The sequence below is a fragment of the Lepisosteus oculatus genome, chromosome 1 (assembly GCF_040954835.1).
Source record: "Lepisosteus oculatus isolate fLepOcu1 chromosome 1, fLepOcu1.hap2, whole genome shotgun sequence".
Taxonomy (NCBI): Eukaryota; Metazoa; Chordata; class Actinopteri; order Semionotiformes; family Lepisosteidae; genus Lepisosteus; species Lepisosteus oculatus.
Window position 1 is genome coordinate 27,553,445 of NC_090696.1, and position 15,705 is coordinate 27,569,149.

The following is a 15,705-nucleotide window of genomic DNA, read 5'->3' on the forward strand; positions in this document are numbered from 1 at the left end:
GACAGAATTTGGTATATAAATGTGTTTTGAATACACAAACCGCTAGATACATTTACAAATGGCCAAAACAGACAGAGAAGCTTAAACCATGCTGAATAAAGTCTACATTTGGTCAGTCACTGCTATTACAATATATGTAGAAGAGGCTTTATACTGTCAGGAAAGAGATTCATAAGGCATACAGTTGTACGTTTTTAATGGAGTTGATATTGATTCTGAAACAAAAATGTAATTTGTTAAAAACATCTATAATGAAGACATTCTCTGAAGCTTGCATATCCATTTTTGTTTTGATTTTTTTGTATGTTTTGGTGCAAAACTTTAAATGTTTCTCAATAGTAGAACAGTACACTATATTAACAATTTATTGTGACTAGGAAATTAACTTTACAAAAGCACCTAGTTTCATATGCACATTCCTCTTTTGCTGTTTGAAACAATTTCAAGTACTCACTGGAGTTAGAAAGTAATAGCTTGAATCAATCCAGATGTAATGACTGATAAGGATCAGAACTTTAGTTAGTCTAACGCTGCAGTTTCCCTGTGAACAAGTTTCTGTGCTGTGTACTACTTTTTATGGAAAAATAATTGAAGAATAGCAGGATCAATTTCATAAAGCAGAAATGTGTTGTAACTAAAATACCTCTTAAAAACATACTAGTAAAAAAGTTTAAATATCTGAAAAACAGTTGTCCTATTCTGATCCGCTGCATATTGCTGAAACAAATCACCCAGCCCTGGAATTACAAGGATGATGGAGCTCATTTAAGTTCTACTTCTTCCGAGATGCCTCCTCTATTCACTGAACTGACTGACTTCTTAATCTTTATTCAGTTTAAAGCACAGGCTCTTGTGTTTCATACAATACAGGAAGTGCAATTTTGATAACGGTTCTTTTCTTGCATGCCCTTCACACAATGGCCTTATTTTAACTGGTGAAATTTAAATTCTCAGGTGCAGTTTAACATCTAAACAAGTTTACAGTATTTTCCTTCCAATAATGAGGAAATAAGGACATAGACTAGTGCTGAATCACATTGGCACCCATCAACAATTCATGTGTTCTCAAAAGGCTCTTTGAATGAAGGAGAAATAACTCGGTTTGCTCTTTCAAAGCCTCAGATTGCGGGACAAAGCTGCGTACACAAGGAGCTGAACTCTGGGTAAAGGAGGCTTGCAAATGGAAGGCCAGATCAAACCCCTTTCACTGACAGTTGCATAGCAATGTCAGCAAAGAAGGACACCAATGTAGACATGCCTTCTTCTGAAAATTATAATCATCAGTAAAATATTGTATGAAACTAGCTAAGTTCGACAGCTCAGGCTGAACAAATGAGCTGACATTTTATTGCATGGCTGCTAAAAAAAGTCTGGTATTATAGGCTCCAGTCATTTTTTTTATATTCTTAAAAATTCTGTAAATTTTCCAATTTCTTCAAATATTAAGCAAGATGTCCCTAATATACTTATACCCCAGTATAAGAATGTTCGGTATATGAATTTTCTCTAACATGAAGAATTTGTGCCTTATAATTAATTATAAGAACGAAATTGTGCTCGTCCGAACATGAAGAATTTGTGCCTCGAAATTCATTATAAGAATGAATTTTCGCTAATCTGAAATTTGAAGTTCGAAATTGACCGACTTTAGCAGAGAACCTTCTGTGAACAGTATGGTTAAGGATGCCGTGAGGCAGCAGTGTTTTGTTTGCATTAGCAGCGAAAGCTTGTGTTCACATTTTCAAAGTGTTTTTGTGTTTGTCTTGTAGTTGCTGTTCATTATGGGCACTAAGGAAGAGTTTGCTTGTTTGTTCGCTTGTTTCACAGATTTTATTTAATTCTGACTAGGTTTTTTATTTTTATCAATTTCTTTAGCATAATAGTCGACAACAGTTCGGACTATTGCGTTGTTCTAGCCGATCGCTTGGATAGCAATCTATTACGAGATTAATGAAAAATGTAAATATGATATACTTAATTATTTCACAGCTATAGCTGGCTTATTTGAGTAGAACTGCACTGTTCATTAGCTTGCTATAATGGTCTGTGTGGTTCAGAACTGGGTTTTTATTTTTGATTTACGATCTCCTGCCTTCCGAACAGATTTTCAGAAAGGAATTAGGTTTGGATACCAGGGTATGTGTGTACACCCTTCCGTATAGCATTACTCTGAAACTTTGTCAACTACAACGAGATGAAAAGATGCTCCTAACACTATAAAAATGAATAAGTTAACACACATGGGCAGGCACGACCTCCACAGACCAGAAAGACAACAGGGAAATCACGCGAGCAGGGACAGAAAAAGGGAAGGAAAAGACAGATGAAGCCTCGCTCCTCTCCCCTCAAGCACCAGCACTCACGCCCACTCACCCTTGCGGTCCGGTTTGAGGTTGCGGTCGACAGGCGGCGGCTGGCAGTCGCTGATGAGGACGGGTCTCCGGGGGGGTGTTTTGGGGCTGGAGCGAAAGCCCATGTGCGCCGGCGGAGGGACCTGCTTCCCCAGCGAGGGGAACTCCATGGTGACGGGCGTCATGTACATGTAGTTGGGCTCCTGTATGGGCTCGGACAGGCTGCCGGAGTGGGAGTGGTGATGGGATGGGGAGTTGGCGTCCATGGCAACGTAGTTGGCATCCACTTCCTCAGTCGACGTGCTGCCGACCGGCATCATGCCTTTTTTTCTCTGCGTTTCAAAACAACACAGGGATGAAAGATGCAAACAGGTGCATTTTCACCTAGCCAGACTCTAACACTAGGCTTTTACATGTATTTATTACAAGCCAAAATCCAAAATGAGCTTCTTCCTGAAATCGAGATGGCCCTTTCTTTCATAGTATAGAGCAGGGTTCTCTCATCAATGAGGGTTTTGTCGCATCCCGACTTCAGGATTAGAGACCCCTGCTCTAGAGGATCATTTGACCACCTAAAGGAAATTTATCTATAACCAAACAATATAAGGATGGGACACCCTCACTCTTGAATTGAATTGTAAACCTAATTTCATCATTAGGTATTTGACTAATGTATTAGTCAGGCCTAATGTATTTGACTACACTATGGTCACTGCTGGTTTACTGTCCTTTTTTGTTTTGTAGTCAAAGAGAAAGATGGTAAACGTAAACTATTTCTAAAAATGGCAAATGAAGAAAAAGCAAGCTCTCCGTTTTAAGTACTCATGCTGACCACACAATATAACAAAAGCTTTCCATATGAACTTACGAGGTAACTGTTGAAGCTTTCATTAAGATCAAGCGAACTGCTTCTGTCTGTAGCAAATGGTCTAGGGATGTCGTAGAAATCTTGAGAGCCATAATCTGTAAAATACAAAGAGACAGAAGGGGAAAACCTCTGCATCAGTCATGTGATGTAACTTGGACTTTACAACTACTTTTACAAAAGAACATCAACCTTAAAATGAGTTTATTTTCTGACAATAACAAATTGCCTATGTCTATTTTACACAAAGAAGTTTAACATCAGATAAAAAGATGTACAGTTGGTAAAAAATGCATTAATATTTAGAATTATAAACTTGAAAATACATACATTAGAACAAATTGTACTACAGCATACCCAAATAAGTTCAGGTACACAAAATTACTTTGATACACAAAGTGAATCACATGATTCTGTAATACCCCTGTTACCATGTTACAAAAAGATATTGCCGAAGTGAGCAACCTGATGCATTCCAGGACTTAAAGAAATGCCCAGCATTGACATTTTGAAAAATTCCAGAATTTTGAGTTCCTTTATGGGTTCCCTCCTAGTTCCTTCTCTTCAGGCCTAAAAAGATTTAGTTATTTCAGCGCCTTTTTACAGTATAGTGTCCCCCTCACTATACTAGGCCCCTCTAACACCTCTTCCAGCATCAACCTTGGTTTTTCCCAGACTTTCCCCAAGTTAGAGGCATACACAAAACATATTTGCAGCTGTAACTGTAAGATACCAAAGAAGTTTCCATAAAGTATTGATTTGGAAGCCTGGATACTTCTGCAATCAACATACTGTAGCTTTTTATTTTCTCTTTGCAGCTTTTGCTAATATGCAAAGGAATTATGAAAATCAAAACAAGTAGTATGATTCCGTAATCGTACAAAATTCCATTGTTGTGGTATGGACACTACTAATTATACTGTGCTTCACCGCTTTTCTAAAAGAAGGCACATCTTTTCAGTCTCCGTGCATGTAAGTACAGTTTTTTTCTCATATTCCCCTGCCAGCAGTCAGCACATGACATACAGTTTAACATATAGTTTAGATGTGCCACGGGATCATTATTTGATTTTATTTTGCAAGGCGTGTATACAGAAAACAGATATTTTGTATGTACAAGTACTTTGCAGAAGTATTCAGTCCCTTCCAGTGATGTCCCTTCTCTCAAATTACTAATGAAATATACAAGCCTATCGCAAGGGGCATGGGAGTTCATAGAAAAAACAAAAGGTGCTTTCATTTTTCAGCACAGGGTTCTCTGGAGTTCACAAAGTTGAAATGAAGACAATGGATAGCACATTCCACAGGCTAAACAAATACACACAGAGATGAACAGTATCATCTGCATGTCAATAGTTGGGGCTGGTGTCACAGAAGCCTCCCACCCTTCTCAAACAGTGTGGAAGAGTCAAAACAAAAGCCCCTTCAGTTCAAACATACTTCACAAACGATTACTAATATATACACATACATTTCAAAATACTTTTCCTTTTTCTAAGATGTAGGTCAGGATGCCTATTATACATGTATTTTATGGAAATGGAACATTTGGTTGACACTAACCTCCTAACCTCTAGATGCTCAAGAAACAGGCTGTCAGTCATCCCTCAACCTTGTTTTACGGGTTTGAATTTCTGTTACCTAGCTTACCACCAAACAAACACTCATACCCAAAAATACAGTAATACACATATTACACATATGTCCATATCTCCACCTGCCACCTAGACATCTGCTGGGAGACATGCTCTTTACAGTTGTAGCATAGTTTTCTTAACCCATAATTGTATGCAATGTCAGCCTTCGCATGTCTGTAACGGTAGTGTGAGGGTTTTTTTTTTTAAAGAAAATATTTGTAATAAAAACTTAAATGCTTTAACGAAACACATTTGGGTGAAAGAAGTTAAAGGCAAACAGGTTGCTCAGTTATTTTAAAAACCTTCAAATGCGGGGTGGCAAATAAACCAAGTGAATGCAATCTTTACCTTTAGGTTCCAGACTTCATTATGTTATGAAACGTAATATAATTATAAACGTAATAATATATTTTATGTTGTGACATTTAGATACTTTCTTCTGTATTTGCTATACCAGATCTACATTTTAAAACAATGGAGGTTCAGTTTTGCAAGCTGCTAAAAAAAATTGTCAAATATTCTAGGAGGTCAATTTTTCCAGCTTTTCACTACTTTTACATAAATTGTGATTATGATGACTGTCGATTTTGATAATTCACAATGCTTTGGCAAAGCACTAACATTTTCACTTCATTTCCACATCCAACTACTAATTTCCCAAGCATCATGTGCTACAGTGAGTACAGTGCCTTGCGAAAGTATTCGGCCCCTTTGAACTTTTCAACCTTTTGCCACATTTCAGGCTTCAAACATAAAGATATAAATTTTTTATTTTATGTGAAGAATCACCAACAAGTGGGACACAATTGTGAAGTGGAACGAAATCTATTGGATTTTTGAAACTTTTTTAACTAATAAAAAAATGAAAAGTGGGGCGTGCAAAATTATTCGGCCCCTTTACTTTCAGTGCAGCAAACTCACTCCAGAAGTTCAGCGAGGATCTCTGAATGATCCAATGTTGTCCTAAATGACTGATGGTGATAAATAGAATCCACCTGTGTGTAATCAAGTCTCTGTATAAATGCACCTGCTCTGTGATAGTCTCAAGGTTCTGTTGAAAGCGCAGAGAGCATCATGAAGACCAAGGAACACACCAGGCAGGTCCGTAATACTGTTGTGGAGAAGTTTAAAGCCGGATTTGGATACAAAAAGATTTCCCAAGCTTCAAACATCCCAAGGAGCACTGTGCAAGCGATCATCTTGAAATGGAAGGAGTATCAGACCACTGCAAATCTACCAAGACCTGGCCGTCCCTCTAAACTTTCAGCTCAGACAAGGAGAAGACTGATCAGAGATGCAGCCAAGAGGCCCATGATCACTCTGGATGAACTGCAGAGAACTACAGCTGAGGTGGGAGAGTCTGTCCATAGGACAACAATCAGTCTTACACTGCACAAATCTGGCCTTTATGGAAGAGTGGCAAGAAGAAAGCCATTTCTCAAAGATATCCATAAAAAGTCTCGTCTAAAGTTTGCCACAAGCCACCTGGGAGACACCCCAAACATGTGGAAGAAGGTGCTCTGGTCAGATGAAACCAAAATCGAACTTTTTGGCCACAATGCAAAACGATATGTTTGGCGTAAAAGCAACACAGCTCATCACCCTCAACACACCATCCCCACTGTCAAACATGGTGGTGGCAGCATCATGGTTTGGGCCTGCTTTTCTTCAGCAGGGACAGGGAAGATGGTTAAAATTGAGGGGAAGATGGATGCAGCCAAATACAGGACCATTCTGGATGAAAACCTGTTGGAGTCTGCAAAAGACCTGAAACTGGGACGGAGATTTATCTTCCAACAAGACAATGATCCCAAACATACAGCAAAATCTACAAAGGAATGGTTCACAAATAAACGTATCCAGGTGTTTGAATGGCCAAGTCAAAGTCCAGACCTGAATCCAATCGAGAATCTGTGGAAAGAGCTGAAAACTGCTGTTCACAAACGCTCTCCATCCAACCTCACTGAGCTCGAGCTGTTTTGCAAGGAAGAATGGGCAAGAATTTCAGTCTCTCGATGTGCAAAACTGATAGAGACATACCCCAAGCGACTTGCAACTGTAATCGCAGCAAAAGGTGGCTCTACAAAGTATTAACGCAAGGGGGCCGAATAATTTTGCACGCCCCACTTTTCATTTTTTTATTAGTTAAAAAAGTTTCAAAAATCCAATAGATTTCGTTCCACTTCACAATTGTGTCCCACTTGTCGGTGATTCTTCACATAAAATAAAAAATTTATATCTTTATGTTTGAAGCCTGAAATGTGGCAAAAGGTTGAAAAGTTCAAGGGGGCCGAATACTTTCGCAAGGCACTGTATATGAGCTGGCTAGTTTCACTTCAGGTGCTTGTGAAGCAAAAGCATTTTTATTTCAGAAATCAAACCAAATGTTCATAGACTTCTCATAGACTTCTATTACATACAAGATTATGGAAACCATAAATAAAGATTAATTAGGATATCTAAATGGGAATACTATTCTAGTGGACAGTCAACATCTAGAAAGTATACAAGTAATAGGTTTATTCCATGGTAAAAAAAGAAGAGAGAAAAAACAACGTTTTGGCCGTGGAGCCTTCTTCAGGTGTGAGAGACAAGGCAGTAGGCAAAGGTAATGCAGTGGGAGAACAAAGGTTGGGAGGGAGGAGGAGTGAGAGGTGGGAGCAGGGGACAGAAAGAGAGGCCAATCAACAGGTGTGAAGTCAGAATAGGTGTAGAGAGGTGTGAAATGAAACTTCCAATGAATGGAAAAAATTTAGTAGAATGGTAGTCTGTCGTTAAGGGAAGGTGTGATCCTAGCTGCAGGATAAGTTTGGATTCGGTAGTCTTTCTGATGTACTGTATGAGTTCAGGAAACCATCTTTGAGAACACAGACGGAGAGATTAGAGTGGTCGTGGCCGTCAGAGGTGAAATGAGAAACAATGGGTTTGGGCTTAATCTTCACAGCCCTGACGTGTTCTCTGAAGCGGTCTCCAAGTCTCCTTCCTGTTTCTCCAATGTAGAGAGAAACTGAGCATTTACTGCAAGAGATACAGTAAATAAGGTTGCTGGAGGTACAAGATGCCATCTGGGTGATCCGGAATTGTCCTGAGGGGCCTTGAATGAGTGTGTTGTTGGATGTGTACTTGCAGGTGATACAGCGAGCTCTGTTACAAGGGAAAGTGCCTGGTGTGGATGGTTGCTGAGGGCGGTCAAGGGAGCTGTGAACAAGAAGGTTGTTCTATTCACAGGTTGTTCTATGAATCTAGAAAGTATGTCTTGCTTAACTCAGGTCTTAGAGTTCTTTGAACATACACTACCAATAATGAATACCATGCACATGGAATATTTAGATATTAGGAACACTGCACCTCCTAATTTTTATTAATGATGTGGATTCTGGTATAGTGTGAACAGTCAGGTGTTCTAACAACTCATGCCAAATGAGTTGTATTAGCAAATACTGCAGAAGCTGCAAACGGAAACTACTAATGCAAAATATTAAACATCCTGCAGAATCTAATTATAAGAAAACCACAGGTATTTATTTTACACTTCAGGTTCATCGTCAACGCAATGTGGGAAAACTTAAAAACTACAGACAAAACGTTAGGATTTGTAGTTAAAGGCAGAGGGGCTTTATGCTAATATCGTACAAGTCACCACATTTAGAAGTTAGTGCTCAGTTTTAGCTACCATGTTCCAGATAATCTAACTGCACTGGAATAAGTCCAGAAAATAGCCAACAGATGCATTCCTGAGCTTAAAGGAATGTCATACAGTGACAAGTTAGAAAATATCCACATGAGCGGAGTCAAGCAGCCTCCTCTTGTTTGTAAGGGGGATTTGGTAAAAATGTTGCATTTTACCAAGGCAAAAGCACAAAAATAACACTAATATAACCAATGATGTTATTTCTAAATGATGCTCCTTCCCTTTAAAGAACCAAGGCTGTTGTTTTAAAATCAATCCACATCAGTTAAACGATGAAAGCAGCTAGTGATTAACGTTATTGAACAGCTCAACTTTAAGAATACTGTGCCACCACCAGGAGTCAGACAGGTACAGAGCAAAATTGTTCAGCTCAGAAAACAATACCTTGGTTACAAAGCTGAAGTGTAATTTGTTTTGATTGCACAAGCCGCTGGAAAAAAGTACATAAGATTTTTCAGTCTAATATATGAATAGTCACTTAATATGGACACTTTTTTCCTCTAGATATTGGAAATCTCTATTTCACTGGGAGCAGTGTAAGCTGCAACTGGGAATCAATCACAATGTAGTCTTACAGTCAAGTCTGGATGTAGAGAGAAAGAAAAACTGGCAAATTGTTGAAACCGCAGTCCTAGAATGAAACAGCACAGACCACATTTAAAGACCTTCAGTTTTGCACCAAGACTATACCATGTTACTTTTGTTTTGTTAAAACGTTGTTTTGACTCTCAGATTCTTCTGATCAGCACAACAATCCTCCAGTTTTTCAGAGGAAAACCTCAGACTGCTGTTCTTCTGGGGTGACAGAAGATGTGTTTAACCACCCTGAAATGGTCAAGGACCTCCAGCATGCCCGCAGGCTTCTTTCACTATATTTCCGTGGAAGATATTTCATTAGCAGGCATATCCTGAAGCTTTCTCATTACCATGAGCTTCCATTAGGCCAGTGGTTCTCAAACTGTGGTACGCGTACCGGCAGTGGTACGTGGAGTGCCGCCAGGTGGTACGCCAAATGACCCTGGAACTGTGTCGTGTGCGCTGAACGGGTTTTCATATTTTGTATTTTTATATGTGTCGAATAGGCAGCCTACGTACTACGATACAGTGCGTGCTAATACTTCAGTGGACACAAGAGATACTCTGTAATTCTATACCACTCTATAGGAATGTGTGCTACAGACGCAAGTGACCAATTTTATTTAAAAAAGCTACTGTATCTCCAGCAAATAGGGAGGTAGGAGAATGTGCGTGATTTTGGAACAATGCCAACGTTGTAAACACAGGAATGCATAGAAATGCGTACTACGGTGCTATGAGAACACGATCAGAAAGGCTGTCAGTGCCACCTGACAGGTGATTACCTCATCAGCGCTGGATACTCTGTACCCTGTCTGGTGCTGTCATTGGGTTAAAACCCTGAGAGGATGAGTGCATATCGCACAAAATCCGCCTGTCTGTGTTTAATCCAGCAATCTGCCTGACTCTTCCAGAGCTGTCCAACCCGACTGTGTGGCAGGACCCGACCACCAGCCAGAATCTCCTCCAGAATTCAGAGTGCTGTACAGCAGCTTGAACAGCACCATCTCTGCTCTTCCCATCTGCACAGCACCTCTGCAGCTCTGCCCGTCTGCCCAGCGCATCTTTCACCCTGCCTGTGCACTCGCTTTCACCCGGAACAGGCGATTCGATTCCTTGGCCTGTCTCCTAGCTGACGCTTTCCCCAGCTCAGCGCCGCGGCATGATGAAATGAAGGAATACAAATTGAACTCAGTCATCTCCAGCTTAAACTGGTCCTTCTTTTAGTCCAGTACATCTGTATCAGAGAAGAATCACTGCAGAACATTAGTGCAGCAGCTTGACGTTCTTTTCTCCAATATACATCATCAGTTTAGGAAACAGAAGGTTGGGCTAAAATGTTGAGATGCATCAGTGTCGAAACTAATATGTTGTATACTATTTTCCACTAAAAACTGAAAAAAAGAAAAAAAACAATGTAGAGTTGTAGTAACAGGCTCCTCCACAAAACTTTTTCTTCTTATTTTTCACTGTGATATTACCCTCATTTTGTTCCTTCCTGTAAGTCAATAATACAGACCAATACAGCAGATCCATTCATTCATCAAGCTGGTCCAGGTCTTTCCCTATGTCTGTAGACATTATGCTAACACAGTGGTTCTCAAACTATTGTAGGAGTGCCGCCAGGTGGTACGCCATATGACCCTAGAACTTTGTTGTGTGCACTGAAAAATTGGGACAGGTTTTCATATTTTCTAGTTTAATAAAATTAGTTTGTGTCGAATACGTGATTTTGGAACAATGCCTATGTTGGAAATGCAGGAAGGCATAGAAATGTGTACTATGAACTCTGGCAATCTTGTGAGCACAGGAAAGCGTGAAAAATATTTAAGAACTGTTCTAGATTAATTTGAGAAAAATATACCGTGCGTCTGTTTCGCTCCCATGCGCATGAAATAAAAACTTCTTTTAACTTCTGAGACAAACTCCTGAAATGGAAATGGGGGGAAAAAGCAAACTTGCGGATTGCTAAAGCAGGTAAGCGCCACACTACTTGTGAAGAACTTTGTTTACCATTGGCAAAAGAGCTGACACTTATTATGTGTGGAGAAAAGGCTGCTAGACAGCTCGACCTGCTGCCCCCTCTGAAAGACACAGTCACTTTTAAAATTATTGATATGGAGGATGTTACGACCCCAAGTGTCTAGGGGTAAAGGAGTGAAACATTTAGGATAATTCTTTTGGAAGCAGGTTGGTTTTGGTGAGGGACTAGGAAGCGTGATAACAAGGGTAAGGAACTAAAGTGGTGCCAAAAGAAAGAAAATAAACAAAACGGAGCTGGCTAGGACAGTGAGGGAAAGGAAACCCGAAACACACGGTCTTCGGCGTCTTCAACACCCTAACTAACCTCCCCTGACTACCCAAAACCATACAAGACAAATGGCACTCACCTGTACTAAACTAGTGTACTAATACAAAATCAACTAAGTGTGCAGAATGTACCCAACAACCTAAACTTACCTTATACACAAACGTTCACCCAAAAACACAAGGGAACCAGGAATACAAATAAGGGAAAACAAGAGTAATCAACAGGAACAGGGTACAAAAGAACACAAAAGTTGAACATGTAACACGTTAGGGCACGGTTAAACACAAACAAACGAACAAAAACCAACAAAGCCAAAGCTATACGAAAATACACACACACAAAGCAAAACAAAACAAACCAACGAAGCCGAAGCAATAACCAAAAGCAAAGCAAAGCGATAACCAAAACCAAACGGGACCGAAGTCAAACGAAAGGCCTCTTCCTTCAGAAAACCTCCATGTATATGCTGAATAAGATGTGTTCTGATTGGCTAAGAGCTAATTGATGATGACATCATACTGAAACAGTGGTGTGATGGTGAGCCAATGGGGGAGGGAGAACAATCAAGGATCAGCAGTGTGGAACATAAAAAAAACACACACAGACCACACACTGGGACGTAACAGCGAATGATATCAAAAGTACGCAGACAGAGAGCGTTAAGATAAGCAGATGCTTTTAACTCCTATGAGATGAGTTTGCGTTGGAGTTTCTACAGACGGTGCTAGAGCGATGACAGTCCGACACAGCAGTGTAGTTGCACAAATTAGAGAGGTTGCTCCAGAAATAAAGTGGACGCACTGCAGCATCCACCGCGAGGCCTGGGCCGTCAAGGAAATGACGATTCAAAATCTGTTAGACTCTGTTGTGAATTAAGTATCAAGGCTCGACCAATGAATTCACATCTGCTTTGCCCAACTAAAAAGGCTCACCCCTCTCACTGAAATGGTGCTTTTTTATTGTTTATTTTTAATTGTTGTTGTTGTTGTTCCTGTTGTCATTCTGTAAAGCACTTTGAGAAGCCACCTTTAAAGGCGCTATATCAAATAAAGTTTATTATAATATTTATATTATGTGTATGAGTGCACACACTGAGATTTTCTGGAGCTCCTATGAGAAGATGGCTTGTAGGTGGTACTTGGATGCTTTGGTTTGATCAGGGGTGGTACTTGGTCCAAAAAGTTTGAGAACGATTGTGTTAACAGATTAATCTTTTCAGCAGAAGCCCTAATTGGAAATTGTCCAGTCCAAAGTAAACCTTGCATCTGAGCATCCAGTACATAGAGGAATGTACACCGATGAAGGAGTGACTGCTAAAAGCTAAATAAAATAATTTTCAATAATACCACTGCCTAGAATGAAACTTGGTCATTTCAGTTTCTCTTTTCAAAAACTAAATGGACTGACATTTTATTTAAGCAACTCCAGTAAGTGGTAGCTTAGTGAATTATGTAATCACAAGACAAATACAAAAGGACACAGCCCTTTTGCTAAAGGGCCCATAAAGTATTTTTTTTCCATCTGGCTACATTTCAGATGAATCGGAAAGACATTCAGATGTACAGTAGATGTAAGCCTGCAGCACTCATCATTTTCACCATCCGATGAACAAGTACTGTTTGCGATCCTGACCATGACAAAGTCCATGTTTCTACCCAATTTGTGGTACCGATTTATTTTTATCTGACTGGACTGAGTGTCCTAGCACCTTTCATACACTCTGCAACTCACAACTGGCAGCACACTGAAGCTAAGCAGGTGTGAGCCAGGTCAGTACCTGGATGCGGTCCATGTAAGTCCTAATGACCCAGTGTAGTGATGGGGACACTATACTGTAAACAGACGCTGTCCTTTGGATGAGACGTAAAACCAAAGTCCTGACTCTCTGTGGTCATTAAAAATCGCAGGGCGTTTCTCGAAAAGAGTAGGGGTGTAACCCAGATGTCCTGGCCAAATGTCCCATTAGCCCTTACCAATCATGGCCTCCTTATAATCACCCTCTATTTATTGGCTTCATTACTCTTATCTCCTCCCCACTGATAGCTGATGTGTGGTGAGCGTTCTGGCGCACTATGGCTGCCATCGCATCATCCAGGTGGGGCTGCACATTGGTGGTGGTGGAGGAGAGTCCCCATTACCTGTAAGGCGCTTTGAGTGGAGTGTCCAGATAAGCACCATTTAAATGTAAGCAATTATTATTATTAATTAAACTGAAATGAAGTCTGTGGTTATGTTTGTCACATTTACAGTACCCAAGACCATAAAAGGGGCATCTTGCTCTTTTATGAAGTTACTTTTCATTTTCAGTTTGAGTAACACTTTGAAAACTATGGATCATGTGGAAGAATAGATCTGGGGACAGGGTAAGTGATATGAGTGGCCAATACATGTCTGAGACAACACAAACTTCCTTAAACTTAAACTTGTCTGCTCACGATGAAGCTACACAAATGCTAAAGGAAGGAACTTCATTGTAGCCTTGGATTTTTCCAACAGGGAAAAATGCTATGCAGTGCTATCAAACACAAAAGTATTTTAGCACCCAAACCTTAACACGAATATCTAAATTAGGAAAAAAACATCTCTGTATATCCTCCAATCAGTGCTGAAGCTCCTGAACTGAAACTACAAAAAAAAAACTACAGTATCAACTTTAAACAATAACTAAAAACCCAACCTATTTCACCTCATCCAGTGCATGTCATGTCATCTGAATGTGGTCTGTATTGCTGAAAATCAGCTTTTTTTCTCAGGGTATAAAAAGATTCTGGACCATCCATCCAAAACAGCGTGCTTATTAAATAAAGCTTCCTATAAATTTCCATCTTTAGCTCAATTTCAGTACAGAGAGGCACCTCGACAAACCCACTTCGCATGCCAGTGTGTTTGCGGGCCTTTCTGAGGGCAGCTAACCATGAGCAGTGCTGAGCAAAATTCAGAGAGACTTGAGACAGGACTCCTGGTAGCAGCTAAGAGGGAGGTCGCTCAGACTGACCTTTCCACAGGCGCGAGTCCATGCTGGCGATGGTGTTGCTGCGTAAAGACTTGCTTCCTGCACTGGAGGGCACGGAGTAGTTATTGTCCATCTCGGAGGCAGAACGGGGGGCGGCATAAGTTTCTGTAGGGGAACGTTCAGAAGGGGCAGTGAGGGAGGGCTTTGGGGGCCGAGGAGGGGGTACTTCCGGTAGGGAGGAAGCTTGTCCTACCACAGCACCTTCAGGGCAAGATGTCCTGGGGATCTGGTATGTGGCGCCCCCGCCTGGGGTGGGAGGAATGTCGTAGCTGATGGAGACCTGCCTCATCTGCATCTCCACAGAGGATTTGCGGGAGGGCGTGTTGAAGACGTAGACTTCCGCCCCGGATTCGGGGTCCTGCACAGGAGGCGAGGAGGCAGCCTTGGGCGCCAGCACCGTTTCCTGGGAGTAGCTGCGCGGGAGGCTGTACAGGCTGGACTCCGCGGAGAGGGAGGCGCTGCGGGACGTGGGCGAGTCGTAGAGGCAGGGCGGCTGGGGAAAGTAACCGTTGACGGAGGCGTGTTTGGAGGCAGAGGCGGCCGGGGGCTTGTGCGCGGGAAGGTTGTCGTTGCAGTCCGTCTCTGAGGAGGTGGACTTGGACGAGTCCGCGTGGGGCCTGAAGAATGCAGCACCAGAGGAGGAGGGGGGGGGGGAAACACAAATTAACTCACAGCTAGGTCACAGGTAGTGGAAAGTTCTTGTTTTAGCAAGCAAGCAGGGTAGCAAAATGAGCAATCCTTTGATCTTATTTAATCTAATATTTCATCTATTCATTCACATCATTTAAAAAAAACCTCATATTATACTTTCAATGTATTAAAATGTATTAAAAGACCTGTGAAACAAGATAAGAAAATGATTCCTGTAAAACAGAAAAACAAAATACAATTTTTGGGGGGTGTTGAATACAACCATCTTAGTCCAACCTTTATGCAACTTCCAAAAATAAAAGCTCTGTTAACGCACTGCTATTTTCCATCATAAATTTGGAGAAAAAAAAAGTGAGCCACCTAACCATTATCACCTCTTAAAGCTGAAGACACAAACTTAGCTCAGGCAATTATAGCACAATTAATAACAATTATAAGAAATCCTGCATTGCATGGCACTTTTCCTCTCAAAAGTTCTCAAAGCACTTAAAATACAGAAGAGAGATACCTTTATTCATCCCTGCCAGGCAGCACTCACATCAGATGAAGTAATTTCTCAGCTCTTTACCAACTGAACTATAGAAAGAAGGTCCACCAACACCACATACAG

At 40.8% G+C, this 15,705-nt stretch overlaps 1 protein-coding gene across 9 annotated transcripts in view; it reads right to left on the reverse strand.

The window, feature by feature from the left end:
* The window catches only part of gab1 (GRB2-associated binding protein 1), a 94,585-nt gene that overhangs the window by 12,646 nt on the left and 66,234 nt on the right, over window positions 1–15,705 (reverse strand). For all 9 annotated transcript variants that reach the window (XM_015344641.2, XM_015344640.2, XM_015344638.2 and 6 more), the window contains 3 exons: window positions 14,427–15,061; window positions 3,220–3,314; window positions 2,374–2,683 (listed from right to left, as the gene is read on the reverse strand). In XM_015344641.2, the coding sequence (XP_015200127.2) occupies window positions 2,374–2,683; window positions 3,220–3,314; window positions 14,427–15,061 (1,040 nt within the window). The remainder of the gene's footprint in view (window positions 1–2,373; window positions 2,684–3,219; window positions 3,315–14,426; window positions 15,062–15,705) is intronic.